Below are 27,840 nucleotides of genomic sequence, written 5' to 3'. Positions count from 1 at the left end.
AGACATTTCCATTAAATAAATAAAACACTGATGTTTGCAACCTTTGTATTCAATTTCATTTTAGAGGTTTTAGCTAATGTACAGCTAATGAAAAAAATACATATAAATAATAGAAAATTTGTGACTTTTTTTTTCTGTTTGAAGATCATATGAATATCTGGAAATCCAAGAGATGACTAAATTATGAAAGAATTTGGAAAGGTATCTGGATAAAAGACAGCCAGCAGAATCCAATAACTTTTCCCTGTACTAGAAATAGCCACTTAGAATAGGAAGTAGAATCCTATAAATCTTACAGTGCAGTACTATAAAATTTTACTGAAAAATAGAAAATATGGTATGAAGAGAGGAATACCATGCTACTGAGAGAGAAAAATTAATATAGAAACATTCTTCCCTCTTCAACTGTATTTTTATTTATTATAATTTTAAACTCAATGGGAGTTTTAAACTGTATGCAAAAGAATAAGTACCCAAGGATAACCAAGAAAATTTTGAAGAAGTAGAGGGAGACCTGCTTTATTCAAAACAAGGTATTCCCACAGGAATAAACAAAGTATATTCATGGCAAGAACACAGAAGACAGACAGTATATATAATAACTTTTTCTATGACATTATAGTATTTTAATTTACCAGGGAAAGAATGCTTATTTAATCAATGTTAGCATCATAACTGGCTGTCCATTTGGAGGAAACCAAACAAAAAGACTGTGTACATCACACAAAAGAAAAAAAAGATTCCAGATACAATAGATTAAAGATATGGATATAAAAAAATCCAAAATCAGACAAAAGAGAAAAAGAAAATTAAAAAGCATGTAATCTGTGTAATACTGAGGTAGGGGAGGCTATAAGGTTGACAAGAAATCTAGAAACCATGAAGGAAAAGAAAGACATATATGACCACATAAATTTTTTTAAAATTATTTTCATCTCTCAGGATCTTTTGAGGATTGGTTCCAGGACCCTCTCAGATACCAAATTCCAAAGATGTCCAAGCTCCTAGTATAAATTGGTGTGGTATTTGCATATAGGACTTCCCTGATGGCTCAGATGGTGAAGAATCAGCCTGCAATGAGGGAGATCTGGGTTCAGTCCCTAGGTTGGGAAGATCCCTTGCAGGAGGGCATGGCAGCCCGCTCCAGTATTCTTGCTCGGAGAATCCCCGTGGACAGAGGAGCCTGGCAGGCTACAGTCCATGGGGGTGCAGAGTCGGACTCGACTGAGTGACTAAGCACACGTTTGCATATAACCTATATGCATCCTCCCATATACTTTAAATCTGTAGATTACTTACAATACCTAATACAGTGTAAATGCTAGGTGAATACAATGTAAATCCTATATAAATAGTTCCTGGTCTATGGCAAATTCAAGTTTTGCTTTTCAGAACTTTCTGCAGTTAATTTTTCTGAACATTTTTTTAAATCTGCAGTTGGTGAAATTTATATATTCTGAACCTGGGGCTGTAGAGTGTATATGTGACAAAAGATAATAAAGTCGGCAGGAACTGCACAAGGAGATATGGGGCATAATCCTGTCATGTGTTAAGGGTTAATGTGTTTAATATACAAAACAACTCCTAAAAATTAATAATTAAAAAGTCAACCTAATAGAACTATGAACAAAAGATTTGAACAGACAGTTCAGATAAGAAAGAATTAAATCACCAATGAGCATATGAGAAAATGTCCAACCTCACTAAGAAATTAGGGAAATGTAAGTTAAAATAACGATAAAATATCATTTTCCCCCCATGAAATAGACAGAACAATAATGATATCCATTGCTGGCATAGAGGTGAGGTAAGGGTACTCCTACACTGCTCATGGAAAAGTGAATTGCCACCAAATTAGGGAAGTAGTTTGTTAATATCTATTATTTCCTAAAATATATATATACTTACTCTTACATGACATTGTAACATATATACTTACTCTTTAACCTAGCAGTCCCACATTTGGGGAGAGCAGAAATAAAATGCTGTCACAAAAGGAACTCTAAAAAGGATTTTTAGTGCAGCAGTGCCTGCAGAAATGGGAAGCAAACTAAATGACCATCAATAAGAACTTGTGGTCAATTTGTTGAATATGACACAGCTATTACAAAGAATGTAGTTCTGTCTACTGTGTGGTATGTGTGCATGCTCAATCGTATCTCTTTGTGACCCCATGGACTATAGCCTGGCAGGCTCCTCTGTCCATGGGATTCTCCAGGCAAGAATACTAGAGTGGGTTGCCGTTTCCTTCTCCAGGGGATCTTCCCGACCCTGGGATTGAACCCAGCATCTCTTGCATCTCCTGCATTGGCAGGCAGATTCTTCACCAGTGAACTCCCTGTGAAGCCCCTATGTCTACTGAGTAGAATTATATGTTCTTCAGTGTGAAAAAATACTGAAGAATAATGTGTAGAGTAAAGTGTTGTTTGAGAAGGGGGGAGGAAAGAAAGAAAGGAAAAAAAGCATTTATGTGTAGATGGGTAAAGAAAGTTATGGGAGAATATACCAGAATACCATTGTGGGGTTGTTTGTTGGGGAATTATTTGTTCTGGGGGAGGATATTAAATTTTGAAATGCATCTTGTTTTTCTTGCTTGAACTTGTGGCTCTTTTGTCTTAAATATAAGTAAATCACATGTCACAAAAGATCATATATACACAATTTTCAAAACTAAATAAACAAGCAGTGTCCCCTCAAGTCAGGTTGTGAACATTCATATCACGTGTGGTAACTTCTGGTTGGTTGTTTTGAAACTATATGAACCATTTCCTTCCTATTCCTTTTCTGAGAAAGATGACTACATTCCAACTTTATTCAGTTATTGCATCCAAGCTGTTTTTAAGTCACTTGCATTGCTTCCCTGAAGAAGTGACAGAAGAGATCACCCAGATGTTCTCAGGAAGAAATTGAACAAAAGAATATTTCCTTTCCCCATGGAAAGAAACCAATTCTAAGCTTGCTTTCTTCACTTTTGGTAGGAGCTAACCCACTTTCTTAGGCTTCCCTGGTGGTTCAGACGGTAAAGCGTCTGTCCGCAATGCAGGAGACCTGGGTTCGATCCCTGGGGTTGGGAAGACCCCCTGGAGAAGGAAATGGCAGCGGATTCTAGTACTCTTGCCTGGAAAATCCCATGGACGGCGGAGCCTGGTAGGCTCCATGGGGTCGCAGAGAGTCAGACACGACTGAGCGACTTCACTTTCAAGCCTCTTTCTTATTAAGATTTACAAAGATTCCTCCCTATTCTTAGTTGTAAAAATTCATGAACCACGAAAACATGCTTTGACAGAGATGTGCCTCTGTCCGATTAAGTTAGAAGTAAAAAGGGGAAGCATTTCTCCGTGAATCAGGACGAACGCTCCGTCAGTGGAGGTTCTTGGAGCTGCCACGTGTAGGCGGAGAACAGGAAGTCCCACCCTCTTGGGGCAGCTGCAGCAGCCTGCCTGCTGCTCGCTTGCACAGCCGCCAACTGTTGTGCACTTCAGTTGCAGAGTGTAATTGTGTGCAGGCCATTCATCCGAGTTCGTGACGGCAGTCTGCATTCTTCCCAAGACCAACTCAAGAAACAAACCTACCACAGAGTAGGAAGAGCATGGGAGAGATTGTCAAGAGATTACCTTAGCGATCTTGACCTTTGATTTAACCACTTTGTAAAGCCAAGATTTACCGGCCCAAGAAGCCAGGCTACAGGCTGTTTCAATAAATGAAAGGAGGAAAGAAAGGGGACTAGCAACAAAGTAATACAACCAAAACAAGCTGAAAAGTCTTCACGCTTCCTGTGTTTCTCTATGAATTGCAAAGCATTTCAAGTTGTAGGCATTTTTTTCTACTTGCAACATCTAGCCTCTGGGGGATTTAAAAAACAAGCCTGTGTGTGTGTGTGTGTGTGTGTGTGTGTGTGTGTGTGTGTGTGTGTGTGTAGAAGTTATGAATCATAATAAAATTAACTCTCATAATTCCACCATCCACCTTAATTTAGAAATCCTCCCCCCACCTTGATCCCACATCTTTCTACCTAGCCCAACTCCTGCAGGTAACCATTCTCCAGAAGTTTTTTCTCATTCTTGTTTTTCTTTGTTTTACCACATGCTGTAAATTCCCGAACAATATGTTGTCTAGTTTATTTTTTACTTTTTAGAAAACAGTATCATAAGTATTCGATTACAATTTTTTTCATTCTGTCGATTGAACTATATTGATTCGTCTAGCTGTAGTTTAATCGTTTCTACTTTTGTATTCTGCTGCATAAATAGGCCACACATTTACTTATCTATTCTCCTGCTATTACACATTTAGACGATTTTGAGTTGCTTTCTGTTTCTGACAGTGCTGAGTTGCACAGTCACATACACATCTCTTGGCCCCCATATGCAAAGGTTTCTCTGTCAGTATTCTTACAATAGCAGTTGTATACTCAGTCTAAAATAGTGTCAACTTGTTTTCCAAAGTGTTTCCAATTATGTTGCTGTCAGCAGCAAATAAGAGTTCACATATGGCACATTGTTGCCAACATGCATCCTCTTCAAACTTTTTAAATATTGCCAAACTGGTGGATATAAAATGATGTCTTGTGATTTTCTTATTTCACTGATTACTCATGGTTCACCTCTAAAAAAAAATACCTGTTAGTGTCTTTTGTGCATTTAAACAATGAGTTTGTTTTCCTTTTTTTTAAAGATTTGTAGGTATTCTGTGTCAGATTCCTTTTCATTTGTATGCATTATATATATATCTTCAGACATTGAGACTTGCATTTTCTCTTTTCTTAGCATTTTTTGACAAATAGAAATTCTTAATTTTAATGAAACAAATTGATCATTCTTTTCCTTTAAGGTTACCATTTTCTGTTTTGTTTTGATGACTTGTTTATGAAATCCTTCTGTACCCTGAGGTCAAAACAAACCAGTTCTCAGGTTATACTCCAGACCTCCTAGATCAGAAACTCACGATGGACAGTGGAGGAGGGGGAAGGTGGGTGGGCCCAGCAATATGTGCTTTCGTGGTCCCTGCAAGTGACTCAGATACACAATAATATTTGAGAACAGTTGGTTGAAGAGAAAAACCTATGAATAGCCAAGAGGTTACATTACAGTAATATTATAGGAAATATTAATTTCTTTTATGTTTTCTATTAAGAGTATTAAAGTTTTATCTTTGATACAAAGTACTTAATTAATCTAGAATTAACTTAGTTCATGATGAGATATTGTTATCTAACTTCATTTTTTCTCCATATTGATTAACTCTTTCCCCAGCACCATTTATTGAATTGTCCCTATCTTTGCCATTTATCTGCACTGCCAGTTTTCTCTTTTTCTCTGCATCCAAGCCAGTGGAATTGAAGAGTATAGAAGTATTAAATTATATTTTTGTTGTCGTTTGGTCATTAAGTTGTGTCCAACTCTTTTGCGACCCTATGGACTGTAGTCCATGGGATTTTCCAGGTAAGAATACTGGCGTGGATTTCCATTTCCTTCTTCAGGGGATCTTCCTGACCCAGGGATCAAACTCACACTTTCTGCATTGGCAGGCAGATTCTTTACAACTGAGCCGCCAGGGAAGCCTGTTGAAGTACACAGAAGTATATAGAATTATTTACAGGGTATAAAATAGAGGTAGAGATAAGAATCTTTGAACTGTTCTTTTTTTTGAAGGGGATACCTCTAACATTTCACTATTCAGTACAGATGCTTCACATTTTCTCTTATTCCAGTTTGTGAATTGGTTTTGTTTTTCTTTTGAAATCATGAAAGTGAAAGTCGCTCAGTCATGTCTGAGTCTTAGCGACCCCATGGACTACACAGTCTATGGAATTCTCCAGGCCAGAATGCTGAAGTGGGTACCGGATCCCATCTCCAGGGGATCTTCCCAACCCAGGGATTGAACCCAGGTCTCCTACATTGCAGGCAGATTCTTTACCATATGAGTCACCAGGGAAGACCTGAAATCATGAATGAATGTAGAATTTTATTGGATATTTTTTGTGTGTATTGAGATGTGACTTCGGTTTTTCCTCTTTAATCCATTAATGTAGTCAATTACATCAATGGATCTTCTAATATTAAACTTGGGTAAATTGAAAACATTTTTAATTGTTTCAAGATTCTCTTTTGCTCCCTGAAATATTCAGATTCTTATCTCTTATTGTTTTATCTGTGTACTAACTAGGCTTCTCAGAAATGTCACATCACAACTTTTTTTTTCTTTTTTCATTTATTTTTATTAGTTGGAGGCTGATTACTTTACAATATTGTAGTGGTTTTTGTCATACATTGACATGAATCAGCCATGGATTTACATGTGTTCCCCATCCTGATCCCCCCTCCCGCCTCCCTCCCCATCCGATCCCTCTGGCTCTTCCCAGTGCACCAGCCCTGAGCACTTGTCTCATGCACCCAACCTGGGCTGGCGATCTGTTTCACACTTGATAGTATACTTGTTTCAATGCTATTCTCTCAGAACATCCCACCCTTGCCTTCTCCCACAGAGTCCAAAAGTCTGTTCTATACATCTGTGTCTCTTTTTCAGTTTTGCATATAGGCTTATCGTTACCATCTTTTAAAATTCCATATATATGCATTAGTATACTATATTGGTGTTTATCTTTCTGGTTTACTTCACTCTGTATAATGGGCTCCAGTTTCATCCATCTCATTATAACTGATTCAAATGAATTCTTTTTAACAGCTGAGTAATATTCCATTGTGTATATGTACCATAGCTTCCTTATCCATTCGTCTGCTGATGGGCATCTAGGTTGCTTCCATGTCCCTGGCTATTATAAATAGTGCTTCGATGAACATTGGGGTGCACATGTCTCTTTCAGATCTGGTTTCCTTAGTGTGTATGCCCAGGAGTGGGATTGCTAGGTCATATGGCAGTTCTATTTCCAGTTTTTAAGGAATCTCCACACTGTTCTCCATAGCGGCTGTACTAGTTTGCATTCCCACCAACAGTGTAAGAGGGTTCCCTTCTCTCCACACCCTCTCCAGCAACATCACAACTTTATAACTTTTCTGTTTAGCAGGAAAAAATGTGGTCCCTGACTTTTTCCTCGCTTACATCCAAAGAGCTTGGTAGTATTTATGAACACAGGACTTGGAATCCGGAAGACCTCAGTTTGAATCAGTTTCATTCATTTGTAATTTGTGACCTTTGGACTTGTTATTGAACTTCTGGGCTTAGTTTGCTCACTTAGAAATTAAGACTTTCATACATCCTTCACAACATCATAGGAACCAAGGATGAATAATGCATCGAAAGGCTCAGCCTTGGGCTTAGCATACTAGAATGACACAAGTCAAGTCTTGTTAAAGTGGAAGCCTTGTGGTAGGCTCCTTTACAACCTGAAGGTGACATTTTTCATTTCAGCTATAGATCATTAACACCTTCATGGTTGAGAATATCATTTTATGTCATTGAAATTTTATTCATGACTTACCCATGGAAATATATTTTTTCCATATTCCTATTCTCCTGCCTTGTCTAAGATTCCTAAGATTCTTACTGTTTTGAATGATTCTTACTGTTTTATTTCTTTCAGGGTTTATCTTGTGTGTCTCTTATAATCGCATAAAGCTCAATGATATAAGTAGATGGGACATCAGGAATTTGCTTACAGGACCCCATTTAACTCTGTTGAAAAATACTTATCCATTTTTCAATAGAATTAAATACCTATTATGCATTGGATACCTGTCTAGCTTGTGGGGATACATTGTTTCACAAGACAAGCATGGGCCCAAAGAGACATGCTTAGAAATCAAAGGAAATAATGATTAATATAAACTATAACTCTTTATGTTATAAATTTGCATAATTTGAAACACTTTTAATCAAAGATAAGCATCCTGTAATTTTTGTTCCTTTCCTTTTAAAAATAACTTGATGTTGAAAAAAATGTTTTCATAGCAAAAGTAAGACTTAGGAGAGCAAAATTACCCTGGAGTCTTGTAAGTCTGATGTCCCATCTACTTAGATCATTGAGCTTTATGGGATTCTAAGAAGATACACAAGATAAATCCTGAAAGAAAAAAGAGAAAGCAGTAAGAATCATTTAAAACAATAAGAATCTTAGGAATTTCAGAAGAGGCAGGAGAATAGGAATATGGAAAAAATATATTCTGTAAATTGGTCACAGAAAAGATAGTGTGACTTACTCATAGAAATATATTTGTCCTAAATCCTTGGCAGTCACTCACCTGAGCCCCATTTTTGTATAGAAAGTATAACCTATACATGAGGATGCTTGCCCTTTGATATTAATGCTAACACTGAAGGAGGATTAGGAACACTCCAAACCACCAAGGAGGACTCTCTGAACCATTTCTAATGTATTCAGGCATTTGTGGCATTAATGAAAAATAAAATATGCAAACCAGCCTATAAAATGCATTTTCAGTTACTTTCCATTCATTACTATTGCCTTTATGCTGATTCTAAATGTGTTTTAGGGTGTCAAACCCCTTCTGTTTTCATTCCTCTCTATCCCCCATTAGTCCTTTGATCTCAATCAGGAAAAATGAACAGTGATGCTAGTGTTTCTTCTCATTCTTCTCTCTTCTCATAGTTGTTTTGTTAGGGTGGTAGATCCCAAAGAGATAGCTGAAAAAAAAAAAAATCCCTCTAAACTCAGTGGTCATTAAGTCATCTTTATTTTCTGGAGGAGAAGTGATTACTTAATGGGCAGGGGTGTGGGACAACAAAGCAAACTGTGAAAGCATTGACAGACTTCAGTTTCTGTAAGAATCTTATTGTCTTCACTGCAGAGAAATATCCCAATAAGGATTTAATTATTGAGGAGATGGAGAGAATTTTCTGTAGAACTCATTTCTTCCTCATTAAAAAAAAATTGTTATTTTTTTCCACATAGCTTTCTTTAGGTTGTACTGACAAAATGTGTCCTATTGTACTTAGATTTAGTGACTTAAAAATCTTTTACTTCCTCTCCTACTTGGCAATCTTACAGAAACTGATAAGAACAATTAAGTATCAGAATGTTCACTCTAGCCTTATTAATGGCAGCAAAAAACTTGAAACAGAAATGTCCATTAATAGGGAACTGAATAATTTGTTAGTCTTAAAATATTAGCCATTAAAAAGAATAAATTAGATAAACATAAGTTGATATGAAAAGATCTCCAGGATATACTGTTAAGAGAAAAAAGCAATATACAGAACAAATATGTACAATAAAACCCCACTTACATTTTAAAAAACTCCCTCTTTCTCACTCTCTCTAAAAAAAATTTTATCAAAATATAGTTGATTTACAATGTTGTGTTAATTTCAGGTATACAGCAAGATGATTCAGTTATATGTAAATATATGTCTGTGTGTACACACACGTGCTGTGCTGTGCTAAGTCACTTAAGTCGTGTCCTACTCTCTGCGACCCTATGAACTGTAGCCCACCAGGCTCCTTTGTCCATGGGATTCTCCAGGCAAGAATACTGAAGTGGGTTGCCGTGCCCTCCTCCAGCGGATCTTCCTGACCCAGGGATCAAACCCACATCTCTTGCATCTCCTGTATTGGCAAGGGGATTTTTTTTACCGCTAGCGCCACCTGGGGAGATGCAAGCACATGCACACACACACACACACACACACACACACATTCTTTTTTAGATTCTTTCCATTTTAGGTTATTACAAAATACTGAGTATAATTCCCTGTGCTATACAATAGGTCCTTGTTGGTTAACTATCTTATGTATAGTAGGGAGTATGTTTTAATCCCATCCTCTTAATTTATTCCTCCCCACCCTTTAACCATTGGTAACCATAAATTAGACAAGACTGTGGTCCTGTGATCAGATTGGCTCGTTTTCTGTGATTATGGTTTCAGTGTACCTGCCCTCTGATGCCCTCTCGCAACACCTACCGTCTTACATGGGTTTCTCTTACCTTGGACGTGGGCTATCTCTTCACGGCTGCTCCAGCAAAGCGCAGCCACGTCTCCTTACCTTGGACAAGGGGTATCTCCTCACGGCCGCCCCTCCTGACCTTGAACGTGGAGTAGCTCCTCTCGGCCCTCCTGCACCCGCACAGCCACCGCTCCTTGGACTGGGGTAGCTCCTCTCGGCAGCCGCCCCTGACCTCAGACGTGGGGTAGCTCCTCTCGGCCGCTCCTGCACCGTCACAGCCTGGCGCTCTCGGTCGCCGCCCCTTGTCTTAACGAAACTAAGCCATGCCGTGTGGGACGGACGGGTCATGGTGGAGAGGTTTGACAGAATGTGGCCCCCTGGAGAAGGGAATGGCAAACCATTTCAGTATTCTTGCCTTGAGATCCCCATGAACAGTAGGAAAAGGCAAAAAGATAGGACACGGAAAGAGGAACTCCCCAGGTCAGTAGGTGCCCAATATGCTACTGGAGATCAGTCGAGAAATAACTCCAGAAAGAATGAAGGGATGGAGCCAAAACAAAAACAATCCCCAGTTGTGGATGTGACTGGTGATAGAAGCAAGGTCTGATGCTGTAAAGAGCAATATTGCATAGGAACCTGGAATGTTAGGTCCATGAATCAAGGGGCAAATTGGAAGTGGTAAAACAGGAGATGGCAAGAGTGAATGTCGACATTCTAGGAATCAGTGAGCTAAAATGGACTGGAATGGGTGAATTTCACTCAGATGACCATTATATCTACTACTATGGGAAGGAATTCCTTAGAAGAAATGGAGTAGCCATCATGGTCAACAAAAGAGTCTGAAATGCAGTACTTGGATGCAATCTCAAAAACGACAGAATGATCTCTGTTCGTTTCCAAGGCAAACCATTCAATATCATGGTAATCCAAGCCTATGCCCCAACTAGTAATGCTGAAGAAGCTGAAGTTGAATGGTTCTATGAAGACCTACAAGACTTCTAGAACTAACACCCCCAAAAGACATCCTTTTCATTATGGGGGACTGCAATGCATAAGTAGGAAGTCAAGAAACACCTGGAGTAACAGGCAAATTTGGCTTTGGAGTACAGAATGAAGCAGGGCAAAGGCTAATAGGGTTCTGCCAAGAGAATGCACTGGTCAAAGCAAACACCCTCTTCCAACAACACAAGAGAAGACTCTACATGTGGACACAACCAGATGGTCAACATTGAAATCAGATTAATTTTACTCTTTGCAGCCAAAGATGGAGAAGCTCTATACAGTCAGCAAAAACAAGACCAGGACCTGACTATGGCTCAGATCATGAACTCCTTATTGCCAAATTCAGACTGAAATTGAAGAAAGTGGAGAAAACCACTAGACCATTCAGGTATGACCTAAATCAAATCCCTTATGACTATACAGTGGAAGTGAGAAATAGATTTAACGGACTAGATCTGATAGACAGAGTGCCTGATGAACTATGGACAGAGGTTTGTGACACTGTACGGGAGACAGGGAGCAAGACCATCCCCATAGAAAAGAAATGCAAAAAAGCAAAATGGTTGTCTGAGGAGGCCTTACAAATAGCTGTGAAAAGAAGAAAAGCGAAAAGCAAAGGAGAAAAGGAAAGATATTCCCATTTGAATGCAGAGTTCCAAAGAATGGCAAGGAGAGATAAGAAAGCCTTCCTCAGCGATCACTGCAAAGAAATACAGGAAAACAACAGAATGGGAAAGACTAGTGATCTATTCAAGAAAATTAGAGATACCAAGGGAACATTTCATGCAAAGATGGGTTTGATAAAGGACTGAAATGGTATGGACCTAACAGAAGCAGAAGATATTAAGAAGAGGTGGCAAGGATACACAGAAGGACTGTACAAAAAAGATCTTCATGACCCAGAAAATCACGATGGTGTGATCACTCACCTAGAGCCAGACATCCTGGAATGTGAAGTCAGGTGGGCCTTAGAAAGCATCACTACGAACAAAGCTAGTGGAGGTGATGGAATTCCAGTTGAGCTATTTCAAATCCTGAAAGATGATGCTGTGAAAGTGCTGCACTAAATATGCCAGCAAATTTGGAAAACTCTGCAGTGACCACAGGACTGGAAAAGGTCAGTTTTCATTCCAACCCCAAAGAAAGGCAATGCCAAAGAATGCTCTAACTATCACACAATTGCACTCATCTCACTCGCTAGTAAAATAATGCTCAAAATTCTCCAAGCCAGGCTTCAGCAATACGTGAACCGTGAACTTCCAGATGTTCAAGCTGGTTTTAGAAAAGGCAGAGGAACCAGAGATCAAATTGCCAACATCCGCTGGATCATTGAAAAAGCAAGAGAGCTCCAGAAAAACATCTATTTCTGCTTTATTGACTATGACAAAGCCTCTGACTCTGTGGATCACAATAAACTGTGGGAAATTCTGAAAGAGATGGGAATACCAGACCACCTGACCCGCCTCTTGAGAAACCTGTATTGAGGTCAGGAAGCAACAGTTAGAACTGGACATGGAACAACAGACTGGTTCCAAATAGGAAATGGAGTACATCAAGGCTGTATATTGTCACCCTGCTTATTTAACTTCTATGCAGAGTACATCATGAGAAACGCTGGGCTGGAAGATGAACAAGCTGGAATCAAGATTGCTGGGAGAAATATCAATAACCTCAGATATGCAGATGACACAACCCTTATGGCAGAAAGTGAAGAGGAACTAAAAAACTCCTAGAAAGTGAAGGAGGAGAGTGAAAAAGTTGGCTTAAAGCTCAACATTGAGAAAACTAAGATCATGGCCATCATCTGGTCCCATCACTTCATGGGAAATAGATGGGAAAACAGTGGCTGACTTTATTTTTTTAGGCTCCAGATTAATTTTTTTGGGTACTATCACTGCAGATGGTGATTGCAGCCATGAAATTAAGAGGTGCTTACTCCTTGGAAGGAAAGTTATGACCAACCTAGATAGCATATTAAAAAGCAGAGACATTACTTTGCCAACAAAGGTTCATCTAGTCAAGGCTATGGTTTTTCCAGTGGTCATGTATGGATGTGAGAGTTGGAATGTGAAGAAAGCTGAGTGCCAAAAAATTGATGCTTTGAACTATGGTGTTGGAGAAGACTCTTGAGAGTCCCTTGGACTGCAAGGAGATCCAGCCAGTCCATCCTAAAGGAGATCAGTCCTGGGTGTTCATTGGAAGGACTGAAGCTCAAGCTGAAACTCCAGTACTTTGGCCACCTCATGCGAAGAGTTGACTCATTGGAAAAGACCCTGATGGTGGGAGAGATTGGGGGCAGGAGGATAAGGGGACGACTGAGGATGAGATGGCTGGATGGTATCACCGACTCAATGGACATGAGTTTGAGTAAAATCCAGCAGCTGGTGATGGACAGGGAGGCCTGGCATGCTGCGATTCATGGGGTCGCAAAGAGTCGGACACGACTGAGCGACTGAACTGGACCGAACTGAACCATAGGTTTGTTTTCTAAGTCTGACTCACTTTCTCTTTAAACTCACACACATATGCTTGTTTAGTCATAGAAGTTTTGTGAAAAAAATGCTTGAGGAAGTGATAGTAGGTGTCCCTTTTGAGTGGAACTAGAATGGGGAAACTTTTCATTTTATGCCCTTGGTTCTAAATGAAATGTTTTCTCATTGTGCACATATTGCTTCTCTAACAATAATTTTAAAACAGTTAAAACTTACAATTAATTGATAACCTCTGAATTTTTTGATGTTCAGCTTCTCCTAGGTTTTCTTGTCTTTCTGCTTCCTTGGGCTCCACTCTCTCTCCGAGCACTTCTCATGCCCATACACGTTTATTCCGGACTTTTCATCTTTGGAACAGTGATTGCAACTGTACTTATGGGATTGACTGAGAAGCTGATTTTTGCATTGTAAGTTTCATAGTTTTCTTAACTACAATTCTTCAGCTACAAAATATTAAATACTTGTTCATTGGACAAATATAAATGTGACAACATTTTTTAAATGGGGAAAATAAAAAATTTAAATATTTATTTTTTAAAATGTGTTATATATGTAGTATAGCATTAATAATGCTTGAAAGAAAAACCAAACAGTCCAATAAATTGTACCACTCTTACAAAACTACCTTTGAAGTTCTGCATGCTCTTTCAATTGTTTTGATATACATGTTTTTATATTAACTGTAATTATGATATACCCACATTTTTGTATCATCCTTTTTTTCGATTTTAAGTGGTACAGGTGTTTTAGATGCTATATTATTTTCATACTTTATGAAATTTTTAACAGTTTCATACTAATCCACTGAATGAGTTACATGAATTTCTTAATATCAAGCTTTGAGGGAATTTATGTTGAATTTACACACACTCCACCAATGTGCCTTTTGAGCAAATAAATTCAAGACTGTTTGGCATGTTGCTGTATCACCCTGTTTGTAACTGGACATACTCTCTCTTTTTCTATAGGAAAAGTCCTGCATACAGTTCATTGCCACCAGAAGGTGTTTTCACAAACACCCTTGGCCTTCTGATTCTGGTGTTTGGGGCTCTCATTTTTTGGATAGTCACCAGACCACAATGGAAACGTCCTAAGGAACCAAATTCTGTCCTTCTTCAGCCAAACGGAGGTGCTCCAGAGGGAGTGGAAACTTCCGTGGCCATGAACTTTGGCAACATGGACAAATCTGATTCGGAGTTAAACAATGAAGCAGCAGCAAGGAAAAGAAACATCACCCTTGATGAGGCTGGACAGAGATCCACCATGTAAAATGGGGTAGCAATGTAGCTATATAACTCCAGTTTAAAAAACTAGCTCTCCAGTTTAGCTTCTCCTGTTTACCCATGAGATGATTGATGTCCACAGAGTCAATATTTATTCTAATCAGAAAATATGATGTCTTCAAAGTGTTTATATTGATTGAGGCCTATGAACTTACCCAAATTGAAAGGGAGATGATCAATGTAAATATTAATAACAGTAGATATAAATTGTGCTTATATCACCTCTTTCTCATTGAGGACCAAAGCATTTAGCACAGTGCCTTGCATAGAACAAATAATCAAAATGTGTCTACAGTGGGTAAATCTGATAAACTGGCAGCTTCCCTGGCCTCTAATCATGTAGTCATTTTCTGTTTATTCTGGGAATCCAGTTATAAAGTTTTAGAATCAGATCATGAATATCTGGGACAGAGTTAATGCTACACCAGTATCATGACTAGAGCCCAGAAAAAATGTAGGAAAGGAACTGGCTTCCTTTTCCCTGTATCTGCCCTTTGCTCCCTCCCCAGCTGGTTTGCCCTTAGATTGGCCCTGGAGACCAGGGTTTATTTTAGAGCACTTTGGAGCAGTGACAGGACTGTAGGTAGCTGAAGGTCTCCTCTGGTAGGACTTAGAAGTTTTTCCAAATTGACTTAATCCCAAGGCTTCCTTGGGTTTGGTGTACTTCATGATCCAGATTCCAAACCTAATTATGATGAGAATATACCTGAATACATAGGCAGTATAAACTGCTCTACAAACCTCAAAGAACACTTTCCCCCAAGTTTCTGGCGTTTTTAAACATGGAACTCACTAAGTGCCAGTACTATCCTAAGCACTTTATAAATCTTAGCTCATTCAATCCTCAGATATCACTTTTGCAGTAGGCACCATTAAAATCTCCATTTTACAGATGAGAGATCTGAGAGAGGTTAGTAACCTGCCTGAAGGTCACACAGCTAATGAGTAGTGAAACTGAGGCTCCAAAACTGGCATTTTGGCAACTCAGGTCAGTCCATGATTCACTATGTTGTTGTCTTCATGAGTGCATGCTAAGTCGCTCAGTCGTGCCTCTGCGACCCTATAGACTGTAGCCTGCCTGGCTTCTCTGTGCATGGGTTTCTCCAGATAAGAATCCTGGAATGGGTTGCCATTTCTTTCTCCAGGGGATCTTCCCAGCCCAGGGAGTAAACCCAGATCTGCATTGCAGGTGGATTCTTACTGTCTGAGCCTAGGGAAGCCCATGCTAATTTACACCTGTTTTGACCCCCTCTTGGATAAACCTCATTTGGTGGGATGCAGTAGAGTTTTCAAAATCTACCTTCTGCTCTGTTTACAAGGCAGATTCCTCAAATAAACAAGGAAGAGTGAAGTGAAAGTGAAGTCGCTCAGTCATGTCCGACTCTTTGCGACCCTGTGGACTGTAGCCTACCAGGTTCCTCCGTCCATGGGATTCTCCAGGCAAGAATACTGGAGTGGGTTACCATTTCCTCTTCCAGGGGATCTTCCCAACCCAGGGATTGAACCCGGGTCTCCCGCATTGGAGGTAGACGCTTTAACCTTTAGCCACCAGGCAAGCCCAAGGAAGAGGGCCTACCCTTACCTGGAGATTCACCATGGGCACTCTGCCACTGCCAACAAGCCGTGGCTTACCTTGATGCCCCCTCTGATGTCAAAATTGTGTCTTGGTAATAAAGAGAGGTTTAGGCAAGAACATCTATAGCTTTCAAAGTTCATCACTTATAATTTTGGTTCTTCAGAATCTTAGCTGCTAAATAGCTTTGGGTTTGGAGGTAGAAGAGATGAACTTCATGGAGAGATATGAACTTCATGGTCTGCCCTTCCCCAGGGGCAAAAGCTAGAGTCCTTCCTGATTTGGGTGGAATTCTAGCAGGGGGTATCTTGTGTTTTGGGTTCTCAGTAGTGAATTAAGACTCAGATGACAATTTTCATGCATGAGATCTCTGTCTAGGCTCTGAGCTGACTTAAAACCTAGAGTGGTGCCTATGCTAAAACAATGCATTTTACCTGAGGGTTGATTTTTGGTTTCCCTGCAATTTTAAACTGTTTCTACCAAATAAACTTAATGTTTTTGGTGTTTAGCAAATTTCCTTTTAGGGTAACTGGTAATTATGCCCATAGAATGAGTATGAGCTACTCTCCATCACATCCCTGAAGTTTGATGATTATCATTTGAGTTGCTCGCCAAAACACTGTTGTCTTCTTCATTCTGTTTCCAAAATTTTGGCAATAGTCATAGGGATCCCCAGTGCCCAGTGCAGTGCCTGGTGTATATGTATGCGATATGCACATAAATTCAACAGAAGTAGAGCCTGCTACAATTTGGGTCCTAAGTGGAAGGAGGAATTGAATTGTCACACAGAAACATATTTTGGTAAATGGATGTTTCATTACATAGAGGTGCACAAAATTCCAGGTATTTTGGGGGGCAAGGGGTTAATGACCACCCCAAGGGTTGAAGCTGCCATTCCATTTCATACAGGCCAGGAAAGAGAAAATGAAAAGCTAATTATGGTACTAGACTGTGCTGCTCCCTTGAGAAGCATTGGAGCATTCCTCACCTCAGCCCTTTATTTTATCCCTCTTGTGGGCTAATGTGAGGTTCATCTTACAGATATTATAGGAACTTCTTTTCTTTCTTTTTCAACCTTTGTAAAAACAATGCATAGTAAAATATATCTAGAAAAACTTTCTGTTTGAGATTCTTCTTTTAATGGACCTTTTATTCTAATGATAATTATACCTTTATCTTTCAAAAGCTGGTATTTCCTACCTAAAGCATCTCTCCCCAAAATATCTCATTAAAAAGTCCACAAAAAGAACATGGGAGAAGAAAGCCTTAGGTATCAATTCCAAAACAGTGATTGAAATCTTACCAAATAATTATAGCTTATATCATCTACAGAGATGGTCTGGCTTGCCTTACCCCATAATCTAATTTCAGGAAAAAAAGCTTTATTTTAACACGCATCTAAATCAACACTAAAGGCTTTTGTCTCGAAGGGTTTATTGAGAAACTCAGACGATTATACTTTTTGAATTAATGTTATCAAAAGTGTACAGCTTCCTGTGCTCATTATGTCAAACTGAATCCACCCTCAAAGTCCCTCCCTCCCTTTCCTCTCCTGGTTTCATTTAAGCTGTGCGGGTTAGAAACAGTAGCTCAGACCTTATGATAAAATGACAAAGGAGGTAATTGCACTTTTTAAGGGATACTGACAAGTGATTTTTGTTTTCTAAAGGACAAAATAGAGGATGTCTTGCTTTTAATTAGGCTCTTTCCCTGCTGAGTTGGAAATTCCAGTGCAAAACTGATTGACCGCAACTGCCAAATCTGAAAGCCTGAAGTAAAGCTTTTTGCTAATTTTATTGCAGCGTGATGGAATTTTTATCTTTGTATGCCCTTTTTTAGATAACTCTGACAGAAAACTGTAACTGCTATGTCTTAGAGCTACACATAGGAAAGTATAAAAGAATGAAAACTTCTTTATCCCCTACAAAGTACCTGAAAACTTTAAGTGGAAAAGATTCCTCTGTTTAAATCTACCTTTTTAATCTCAATACATTTATGCAAAAATGTTAAATAGCCTGAATATTTTATAATTTTGTAGAAAAAATATGCATCTATTTTTTTCTTGTTTTTATATAGTAATAAAAGTCATTTTGGAAGCTATTTGTGTATATTATGATTTATCTAGACACGAAGTTGTAGACATTGTTCTGAAAGTCTCTTTCCCAGGTCTTTTTGTTAGTTTTTCAATAGGGAAGAATTTTTTTTTTAAGTTTTGTGAAATGGAATATCAGTAAACAAGGATGTAACAGCCATCAGTGATTTCGGGCCTCCAAATGTGAATGAAGTCTCCCAAGGGGGAAAACAATCCAGCACATGCCTCCATGCCCCCTATGGTGATTGCCAAGGAGCTGGGTGGGATGGGGAGAGGGGGCAGTGAGAAGTCAAAAAACAGATAACAGATGCTGGCCCAGATAGTTGAGATGCATATGAAAGGAATGACTTCAAAAATCCCAGACTCTTGCTTCTTCCCATACACAGAAGAATGCTAAATTGCTTACCTTGCTATCTGGTTTTCCTTACTTAACAATAATCTTTGATGTTCAAACCACCTGCCCCCTTTGTTACAAACTTGTATGTAGCCTGACTCCCTCCTCCTTGGAGCAGTCCCTCAGATCTACCTGAGATCCCGCCTCCCAGACTTGAAGTCCTAAGATTTTCCCACCGAATAAAACACTCTCTGTTTTCAGGTTGTAAACTAATTTTTTAGTCGACAGTTTGTTTATTATTGAAAATGCTGTCAGATTTCTCTATACCGTGTACTCTGAGTACTATACCTTTATATTGCCAGAAGGATCAGAGACTGTTTCAAAACTGTCGTGGTATTTTCCTCCATATAGGATCTGAGCTGGCGAAGTGTCCGACTCTTCGCGACCCCATGGACTGCAGCCTACCAGGCTCCTCTGTCCATGGGATTTCCCAGGCAAGAGTACTGGAGTGGGGTGCCGTTGGTAGGCAATCAAAGCAGGCACAGAGTAAGTTAGAAAAAGAACTGGGTTAGGAGACTTCCTTTGGTGGTCCAGTGGCTAAGACTCCACGCTCCCAGTGCGGGGGACCCTGGGTTCAATCCCTGATCAGGGAACTAGATCTCACATTTCACAACTACAGATTTTGCTTACCCCTATTAAGACCTCTGACTCAGTCAAATAAATAAATATTTTAAAAAAATAATAAAACTGCTAGTTATTACAGAACTCTGTGTTTATAGTAACTTATTCTCAAGCCTTCCCAGGTGGTGCTAGTGGTAAAGAACCTGCCTCCCGATACAGGAGACACAAGAGACACAGGTTTGATCCCTGGGTTGGCAAGATTCCCTGGAGGAGGAAATGGCAATCTGCTCCAGTATTCTTGCCCAGAGGATCCCATGAAGAGAGGAGCCAGGTGGGCTATAATCCATGGGGTCGCGAAGAGTTCAGGCATGACTGACCAACTGAGCACATACACACAATCTTTGAGAAAACACATAATTCATTATGGATGAAAAGTTGGATTTTTTTTTTCCACACAAAAAAAGATAATTAGCATCTGAGCAGTGTCAATATTCCCTGAATCTTAATTTAACTGCTCATTTAGTCTTTTCACCCACTTCTTGTCTCCTGGAAAATGTTAATGGTATATTATGTTGTGTAGGTGTAATAACACTGTAATTGTAAATATCCTATTATGCAATAGAACCATGATATTGTGTGAATTAAATTTGTGTAAGTTATATATTTTGTCACTGATTTATATTATCAATTTCAGGCATACCATATTTCATTTCAGATTGATCTTAATTGGCAAGTACTTTTGACATTTTTTAAAATATATGACTCAAGCACGTTGTCATGTAATTTTATATATATTAGCTCATTCGGTTTAATTTGCAAGTGGTCTAGAATGTCACAGTGCCCACCATGCCCTGGCCCTTCCAGGCAACTCCATTTTACTAACCACACTCAACCTGCATTTCCTCTGTCACAATTAATTATACATATTATTATAAAGTCCACAATATAATGTTAACAGTTTTGTTTTATATAATCATAAGTATTTTAAAGAAATGAAGATGTATTACATTCATGTTGCTTAGACCATATTTCAAATTAAAAATCTTATGAAAGAAAGAAAGAAATGCAGAAGTAATTTTCCAGTGTTTGTCATCCTCTCCTGAAGTCTTAAGTTTCCGTCTGGCATCATTTACCTCATCCTGAAGATCTTCCTTTAGTAATTCTTTAGTGCGGGTCTGCTGATGATAAATTCTTGTTTTCATTTTTCTAAAAATAGTCTATATAATTTTCATTTTTGAAAGATATATTCCCTGGGTGTAGAATTCTGGGTTGACAGATTTTTCATTTTGACATGGTAAAGATGTTATTCTACTGTGTTTTGGCCTCAATAACCTATGATGTTTAGACCGTAGTTAGGGGAGTTCCCTGGTGGTCAAGTGGTTAGGACTCGGCCCTCTTGCTGCTGGAGTTGGGTTTCAACCCTGGGAACTAAGATCCCTGCACATTGTATAATAGAGCCAAAAAAAAAGATAGTAGTAAGCAGCAGTCAGTTGTATTATTATTTCCTTGTATGTAATGTATTTTTTTGTTTCTGGCCATTTTCAAGATTTTCTCTTTATCTTTGGTTTTGGCAGTTTAATTATGATATACTCAAGTGTATGCTTTTTTTAAAAGTTGTACTTTAGGCTTAAAAAAAAAAGTTGTACTTTAGGCTTACTGATCCTCTTGAATCTATAAATATATGTCTCTACCAAACTTGGGGCATTTTTAGCCATTGTGTCTCCGAATACTTTTCTGACCCATTCTCTCTCCTCTTTCTGGAACTCCATTTACAATGTGTTTGAGCTTTTGATATTGCTCCCAGGTCACTGAAGCTCTGTTCATTTTTTTAAATTATATGTATTTTTAGTAAGTAAGAATTCAAGTCAGCGAACATTTCTGTATTTTATAGTCCCTCTTCTTCTACTTAAAAAAAAAAACTTATAGTTTTGAAATAATATAGGCTCATAGAAAGTTGCAAAGATGGTACAGAGTTATCATGTACTTTTGACCCAATATGCCCCAATGATTTTATCATGCATAAATATGTGTGCATGCATGCGTGCTAAGTCACTTCAGTCACGCCCAACTCTTTGCAGCCCTATGGACTGCGGCCCACCAGGTTCCTATGCCCATGGGATTCTCCAGGCAAGAATACCTGAGTGGGTTGCCATGCCTCCTGCAGGGGATCTTCCCAACCCAGGGATCATACCCGGGTCTCCTGCGGCTCCTGCCTTGCAGGCAGATTCTTTACCGCTGAGCCAGCGGGGAAGCCCTTGCATTAGTATAATATAGAACTGGCAATGATGCAATGAGAGTTTATAGTTCTGTGCCACTTTATCATGTATATATTCATGATACCACCACCACAATCAAGATCCAGAAGTACTGCATCACCACAAAGTTCTCTCACAAAACTCACATTCACATTTACTTCCTCTTCCCCACACCATTTATATTCTCTTCCCCCACCCACCAAATATTATGGTTGTCTTAAGTATTTCCTCTACCTATTGAGAATCACATCAGACAGTATATAATTTTTGATTCAACCATCAAACAAAGTTTAGAAGACTCAAGATCAGGAAGAAATCTATTGCATTTTCCATATATATTAATATTTACTCTCTCCTTTGTTATTCCTTTCTTTCCAATGTTTCCAAGATTTCTTTTTTTTTTTTAGGAAACACTCTGTATCCATCCTTTTAGAGCAGGTCTTCTCACAACACATTCTCTTAGTTTTTATCTTGGAATGACTTTATTTCCTCTTCATTCTTGAAGGATATTCTCAGTGAATATTGAATTCTGGGTTCACAGTTTTTTCTTTCAGCACTTGGAGAATGTTACCCCATTCCTTTCTGGTCTCTATGGTTTCTGATGAGAAATCTGTGGTCATTTTAGTAGTTTTTCCCTTATAGGTAAGGTAATTTTCTTTCTTGTTGTTTTCAAGACTTTTCCTTTGTTTTTTGTTTTTGGGAATTTGGTTTGATCTGTATGGGCATGGATTTCTGTGTCCATTCATTTCAAGCATGTTTCCATTTCTATCCCTGAGCATAGCTGCTTTATAATTTTTGTCTACTGATACTGATGTCTTGATCATTTTGAGATGAGTTCCCATTGATTGCCTTTTCTCTTGAATGTGGATTGCATTTGTATTTCTTAGTATGTCTATCAATTTTTATTGTATCCTAGACACTGTTAATGGTTGAAGAGACTCTGGGTTATATTCCTCTAAAGCAGGGGTCCCCAAACTTGGGATCTAATGCCTAATGATCTGAGGTGGAGCTGATGTAATAATAACAGAAATAAAGTGCACAACAAATGTAACGTGCTTGAGTCATCCTGCAGCCACGCCCTCCCACTCTTCACTTCGTGGAAAAATTGTCTTCTGGTCTCTGGTACCAGAAAGGTTGGGGACTGCTACTCTAAGGAGTATTGACCTTTTGTTTTAGTAGGCAGTAAACTTGTTCAGACTGATAAGCAAGCAGCAGCTGAAGTTTCTGCTTAGTTCTTTTAGCATCTGCTTATGCATATATAATTCAAGGGCAGCCAAAGATGCGATTAGAGTTTATGTGCGAAATTTAAAGCTCTTCCTTACAGCCTCTCTCCGTTCTTTCAAGCTGCCTTGGTCACTCTGAACTTTGTCCTTTGGTTCTTCAAGCAGATAAAGCCTAGAGTTTTCTATTGAATTTCAGCCTCCTTGCTTCACAGAGATCAGAGCCTCTCTTCAGCAGAAAACTAAAAATGGAAACTTACCTAGTGCCAATCCCTTCTTCCAAATGTAGGCTGTACTCCAATTTCTGCCTGCTTTTCATTGCTTTCTAGTGTCTTCAGGTAGTTTAAAATAATTTTTTTTTCCAGAATTCTTAGTTGTTATCTGTGAAAGGGCTTGTCTAATAGAAGTTACTCCTCCATTACTAGAAACCAGAACTTTGCAACACTTTTCACTGCTATGCTGTGTGGGTGCCTAGTTGCTCAGTTGTGTCCGACTCTTTGCGACCCCGTGGACTGTAACCTGCCAGGCTCCTCTGTCCGTGAGGATTCTCCAGGCAAGAATACTGGAATAGGTGGCCTATTCCTTCTCCATGGGATCTTCCCGATCCAGGGGTTGAACCAGGGTCTCCTGCGTTGCAGGCAGATTCTTTACCAGCTGAGCTACCAGAGAAGCACTTTCATTGCTAATGATATGAACTAGCATATCATTATAACATGGTAATATGATGTGAATCTACAAGGCAGAGTATATAATATGCAGTATTTTACTAACTGATTTTGACCAGAAAGATCTTTTTTGTTGGTTTTAATGGAATAGCTGCAGAATGACTGCCTCACTTTGGGAAAAGCTGATCAGAGGACAACCTTATTCCAGGTGTCCTTACAACTTCTTGCCAAAACCAGACCTTGCTTATTATCCACTTATATTTAATTCTCACTTAACTAAATGCTGTAGAAAACATACCTGTTTTAAATAGCCTGCAATTAAGGTGAGAGTTTGACCTTTGTTATAAGGTAAGAACTGTTAAGGGACTATTAAGTGATTGTGATCTCCACTTAAAAATGTCTGAGCATCTAGGTTTGTGTCACTGGACAAGAGAAATTTTCTGAATATGAGAGCTTATTCTGACAGCTTGACACTTTGAGATGGGAGTACAGACAAAACAAATTATACGTGCAAGGATAGGTTACCTGAGGGGGTATGCACCATGTGAAAGCAAAGGCATTTTTTACTTGGATTCTGAAAGGAGTCTGCTACTGACCAATTCAGCACTTTGTTCCAAGTGAGCAACCCAACTTTTTATTTTTCAATTTTAAACTGATATTTTCCCAGCTGATATCTTTGGCATAAGTTAATTTTCCCCATTAGTACAGAAATCATATCTCTTTTTAGAATAAAAAGATTGTGAAGAAGAAGAGGGAAAAACAGATGGAAAAATCTTGTGAAGATAATACTGGTTACTAATTTATAAAGTACACATAGTACCTAAAGTCCTATTGTATAGCATAATAGCCTCTGCAACTCTATTCTGGTTTACAATACTACACTGATATGGCAGATTAACTGCTTTAAGTAGTGGTTCCTTTCTAGGCTTAGGACCAACCACCTCCCTGAAATAGCTTATAAGATGGTCAAGATCTGGTAAAAGAGACCAAGCATCACCCCACCTTCTGTGCCTCACTAAATTCAGCATCTCCTCTAAAACCTGAGTCAGGCATCACCCAGGGAAACCCCACTCTGGCTCCAGCTCCTCTCCTACACCCCTGCTCCTACCACCCCTTGGTCTGGGTGGAGCATTTCTCCTCAGAGGATTCACAGAACCCTGCTCCTGCCACAAGCCCAGCTTATCAAACCATACCTGTTGCTTTTTAGTTCTCTAAAGAATCCCCCTGCAATGCAGGAGACCCCAGTTCAACCCCTGGGTCAGGAAGATCCCCTGAAGGAGGAAATGGCAACCCACTCCAGTATTCTTGCCTGGATAATCCCGTGGACAAAGGAGCCTGGCAAGCTAAGTCCATGGGGCCACAAAGAGTTAGACACGACTGAGCGACTTTCACTTTTCCTGATTTCTTTAAGTGCTGGGGAGTTGGAATTTGCACCCCCCCACCCAGGCTTATGGTAGGGCTAAATAGTAGATAGATGTTGAATGTTTATGAAAGTTAATCACAAAGATAGCAGATAGCGAGAGAGACAGCTGATGGTGGGGAAGAGAAGCTGGCGTGGGAGCAGGACTGCCAAGAGTTGCTCCCCTCTGTGCCTGGACAGTGGGAGTTCTGGGGCTGAATTAAACCTCCCTTCCTGTTTTACTGGCCTTTTTTCTCCGTGTCTTGCCTTTCTCATTTCTTAGTGACCTCCCGTTTCTATTTTTCTCCCATCAAAAGCCATTCTCACTAACTTGTGGCAAGATGGGGACAGAGGAGGGCACTTCAATCTGAAAGAAGTTTCTCGAACCACTTAGAGAACTTGAAATGTGCCCCTGGACCTTGGGGAGCACAAAGGAGTCTTGCCTTTTGCAAATGTAAAAAATGGAGAGATGAATTAGCCAATTGCTCAAATGGTGGAAATAAAGGAGAGGGGCTGCACTGGGCTAGGAGGCCTGCTGCTCCAGAGGCTGTTGAGCAAAAAAACCCAAAAAAAAACAAAAAAACACACATCTCCAGTCAGCCAGGCACTTCCTCTGTCCTTAGCCAGCACCTTGAAATCTGGTGACACCTACAGCGTTTATACCTTTTTTGGTAGCCCTCCCAGACAAGACCTAAGATGATTCTCTCTGTGTACCTCCTCGGGTCCATATCTCTTCTTACTGAGATGTGGACTTTCTTCCATGATTATTGATGTCATAAAGAGCAATCCTGGAGCCCAGGGAATAAATCTTTAACTACAGAACATTAGACTTTAGGCAGCTAGGAAAGAAGAGGAGAGAGAGCATGCTGAAAAAGGGCTCCCTTCACTTACAACAGAAGCATGACACGTAAGACCACCCACTTGAAGGACAGGCAAATTTGGGTGGAGAGAGTGCTGGATAAATGAAAGGTCTTGGACCCCACAATCTGCCCACATCTATTCACGTTGGAGGGAGCCCAGCATGCTAATTTACATTGCAAATCTGGATAAGAGTATACTTGTGTTTTGTCAGAAAGACAAAGAACATCTATAAAATTATCTTGTTATTGTTGTTCAGTAATTAAATTGTGTTCGACTCTGCAACCCCATGGACTACAGCAGGCTTCACCAGCTCCTGGAGTTTGCTAAAATTCATGTCCAAAGAGCCGGTGATGCCATCCAAAAATTTCATCTCTGCCACCCTCTTCTCCTTTTGCCTTCAATCTTTCCCAGGTCTTTTCTAAGGAGTCAGTTCTTCACATCAGGTGGCCAAAGCATTGGAGCTTCAGCATTGGTCCTTACAGTGAATATTCAGGACTGATTTCCTTTTGTTTGATCGCCTTGCAGTCCAAGGGACTCTCAAGAGTCTTCTCCAGTACCACAGGTCAAAAACATCAATTCTTCGACACTCAGCTTTCTTTATGGTCCAACTCTCACATCTGTACATGACCACTGGAAAAACTCTAAATTTGACTATACAGACCTTTATCAGCAAAGTAATGTCTTTGCTTTTTAATATGCTGTCTAGGTTTGTCATAGCTTTCTTTCCAAATCTGTTTATTCAGATCTTACAATAGGAGGGGAGTCAGCTACCATCATTTCCTCCTAGTCAGGACCCAAAGATGTGTGAAAAGGGAGTGAGGTATATAGAGTAAAAGAAGGACATTTTATGACGGATTTGATTGGTGAGTGTGTCACTGGGGTGGATTTTTGGAAATGGGAGAGGCTTTTTGGTCGACTTTCAAGTAGATAGTGATTCGTTCACTATCTACTGGTACATAACTGGGAGCTTTCCATTCTGAGTGGGGTCATAGGTTTTCCTATTTCAACTAGAAAGATATATGGTCCTCAGCTTCAGGATCAGACTCTTGAATAACAATTTCCTCCATTTGGTAAATATTAAGATTGAAATTTGGGCTTCCCTGGTAGCTCAGCTGGTAAAGAATCAAGCTGCAACACAGGAGACCCTGATTTGATTCCTGGGTTGGGAAGAACTCCTGGAGGAGGGATAGGCTACCCAATCCAATATTCTCAGGCTTCCCTGGTGGCTTAGATGGTAAGGAACCTGCCCTCTATGTGGGAGACCTGGGTTCAATCCCTGGGCTGGGAAGATCCCCTGGAGAAGGGCATGGCAACCCACTCCAGTATTCTTGCCTGGTTAATCCCCATGGACAGAGGAGCTGGGGGCTACAGTCCATGGGGCTGCAGAGTCAGACAAGACTGAGCGACTAAACACAATGACAAGTTTGAAATTTAGCCTGAAGCCTAGTCCAAATCAGTGTCTAATATGTGCATATAGCTATTTATATGAACCTATCACATTGAGGCTAAACTGAGACTTGTCACCAATATCCTTCATGTAGAATGAAAGTGAAAAAAGAAACATAAGCATTGGATGAACATTGTGCTGGATTAGGTCTGAGATTTCCCTAATGTTAAGATTCTAAGGTGATGTCCCCTGTTCTGTGGCTCAGGGACTGGAAGGACTTTGAAACTGGACTGGATTGACTCCAGGGGGCCAGCCCCCAGCTTAGCAAGGGCAACACAGGCAAGTTGGTGTCCAGGGCCCACTGAATGGTTTTCCATCCTCTACCAGGGCCCAGCCGGGCTGCAGGCAGAGAGCTGGAAGCAGCCTTGCCCTTCTCAGCCCAACCCTCTTCTATCAGAGCTCAGATTTGCCCTCAAATCTCTAGCTAAGGGACCTTTGAACAGACAGATTGGAAGGTTCTGGGCCCAGTGAACTTACCTAGAACATTCAAATGGAAGAAGGAAAGTAAAAGAGAGCTGAGGTAAAGGGAGTAACAACTTTTTGTTTGTTTGTTTCATTTTCTTTCATGCACCTGCACTGGCCAACTCTGTTTGTTTGTCTGGGCTACACCATGCAGCATGTGGGAACTTAGTTCCCCAACCAGGGACTGAGTCCATGCACCTTGCATTGGGAGTGTAAAGTCTTAACCACTAGACTGCCAGGGAAGTCCTGGTAGTAACAACTTTCAAGTGTAA

At 39.7% G+C, this 27,840-nt stretch overlaps 1 protein-coding gene across 1 annotated transcript in view; it reads left to right on the top strand.

Annotated features, from left to right (window-relative positions):
* The window catches only part of CYBRD1 (cytochrome b reductase 1), a 36,828-nt gene extending 18,516 nt beyond the window's left edge, over positions 1 to 18,312 (top strand). Inside the window, exons 3-4 of the mRNA XM_020896358.2 lie at positions 13,609 to 13,763; positions 14,325 to 18,312. Coding sequence (XP_020752017.1) covers positions 13,609 to 13,763; positions 14,325 to 14,625 — 456 coding nt within the window. The 3' untranslated portion in view covers positions 14,626 to 18,312. The remainder of the gene's footprint in view (positions 1 to 13,608; positions 13,764 to 14,324) is intronic.
* Positions 18,313 to 27,840: the final 9,528 nt, after the last annotated feature.

This window comes from Odocoileus virginianus, chromosome 13 (assembly GCF_023699985.2).
Source record: "Odocoileus virginianus isolate 20LAN1187 ecotype Illinois chromosome 13, Ovbor_1.2, whole genome shotgun sequence".
Taxonomy (NCBI): domain Eukaryota; kingdom Metazoa; phylum Chordata; class Mammalia; order Artiodactyla; family Cervidae; genus Odocoileus; species Odocoileus virginianus.
The sequence above is the reverse complement of the archived record's forward strand: the minus strand, read 5'-3'. Positions and strand labels throughout refer to the sequence as shown.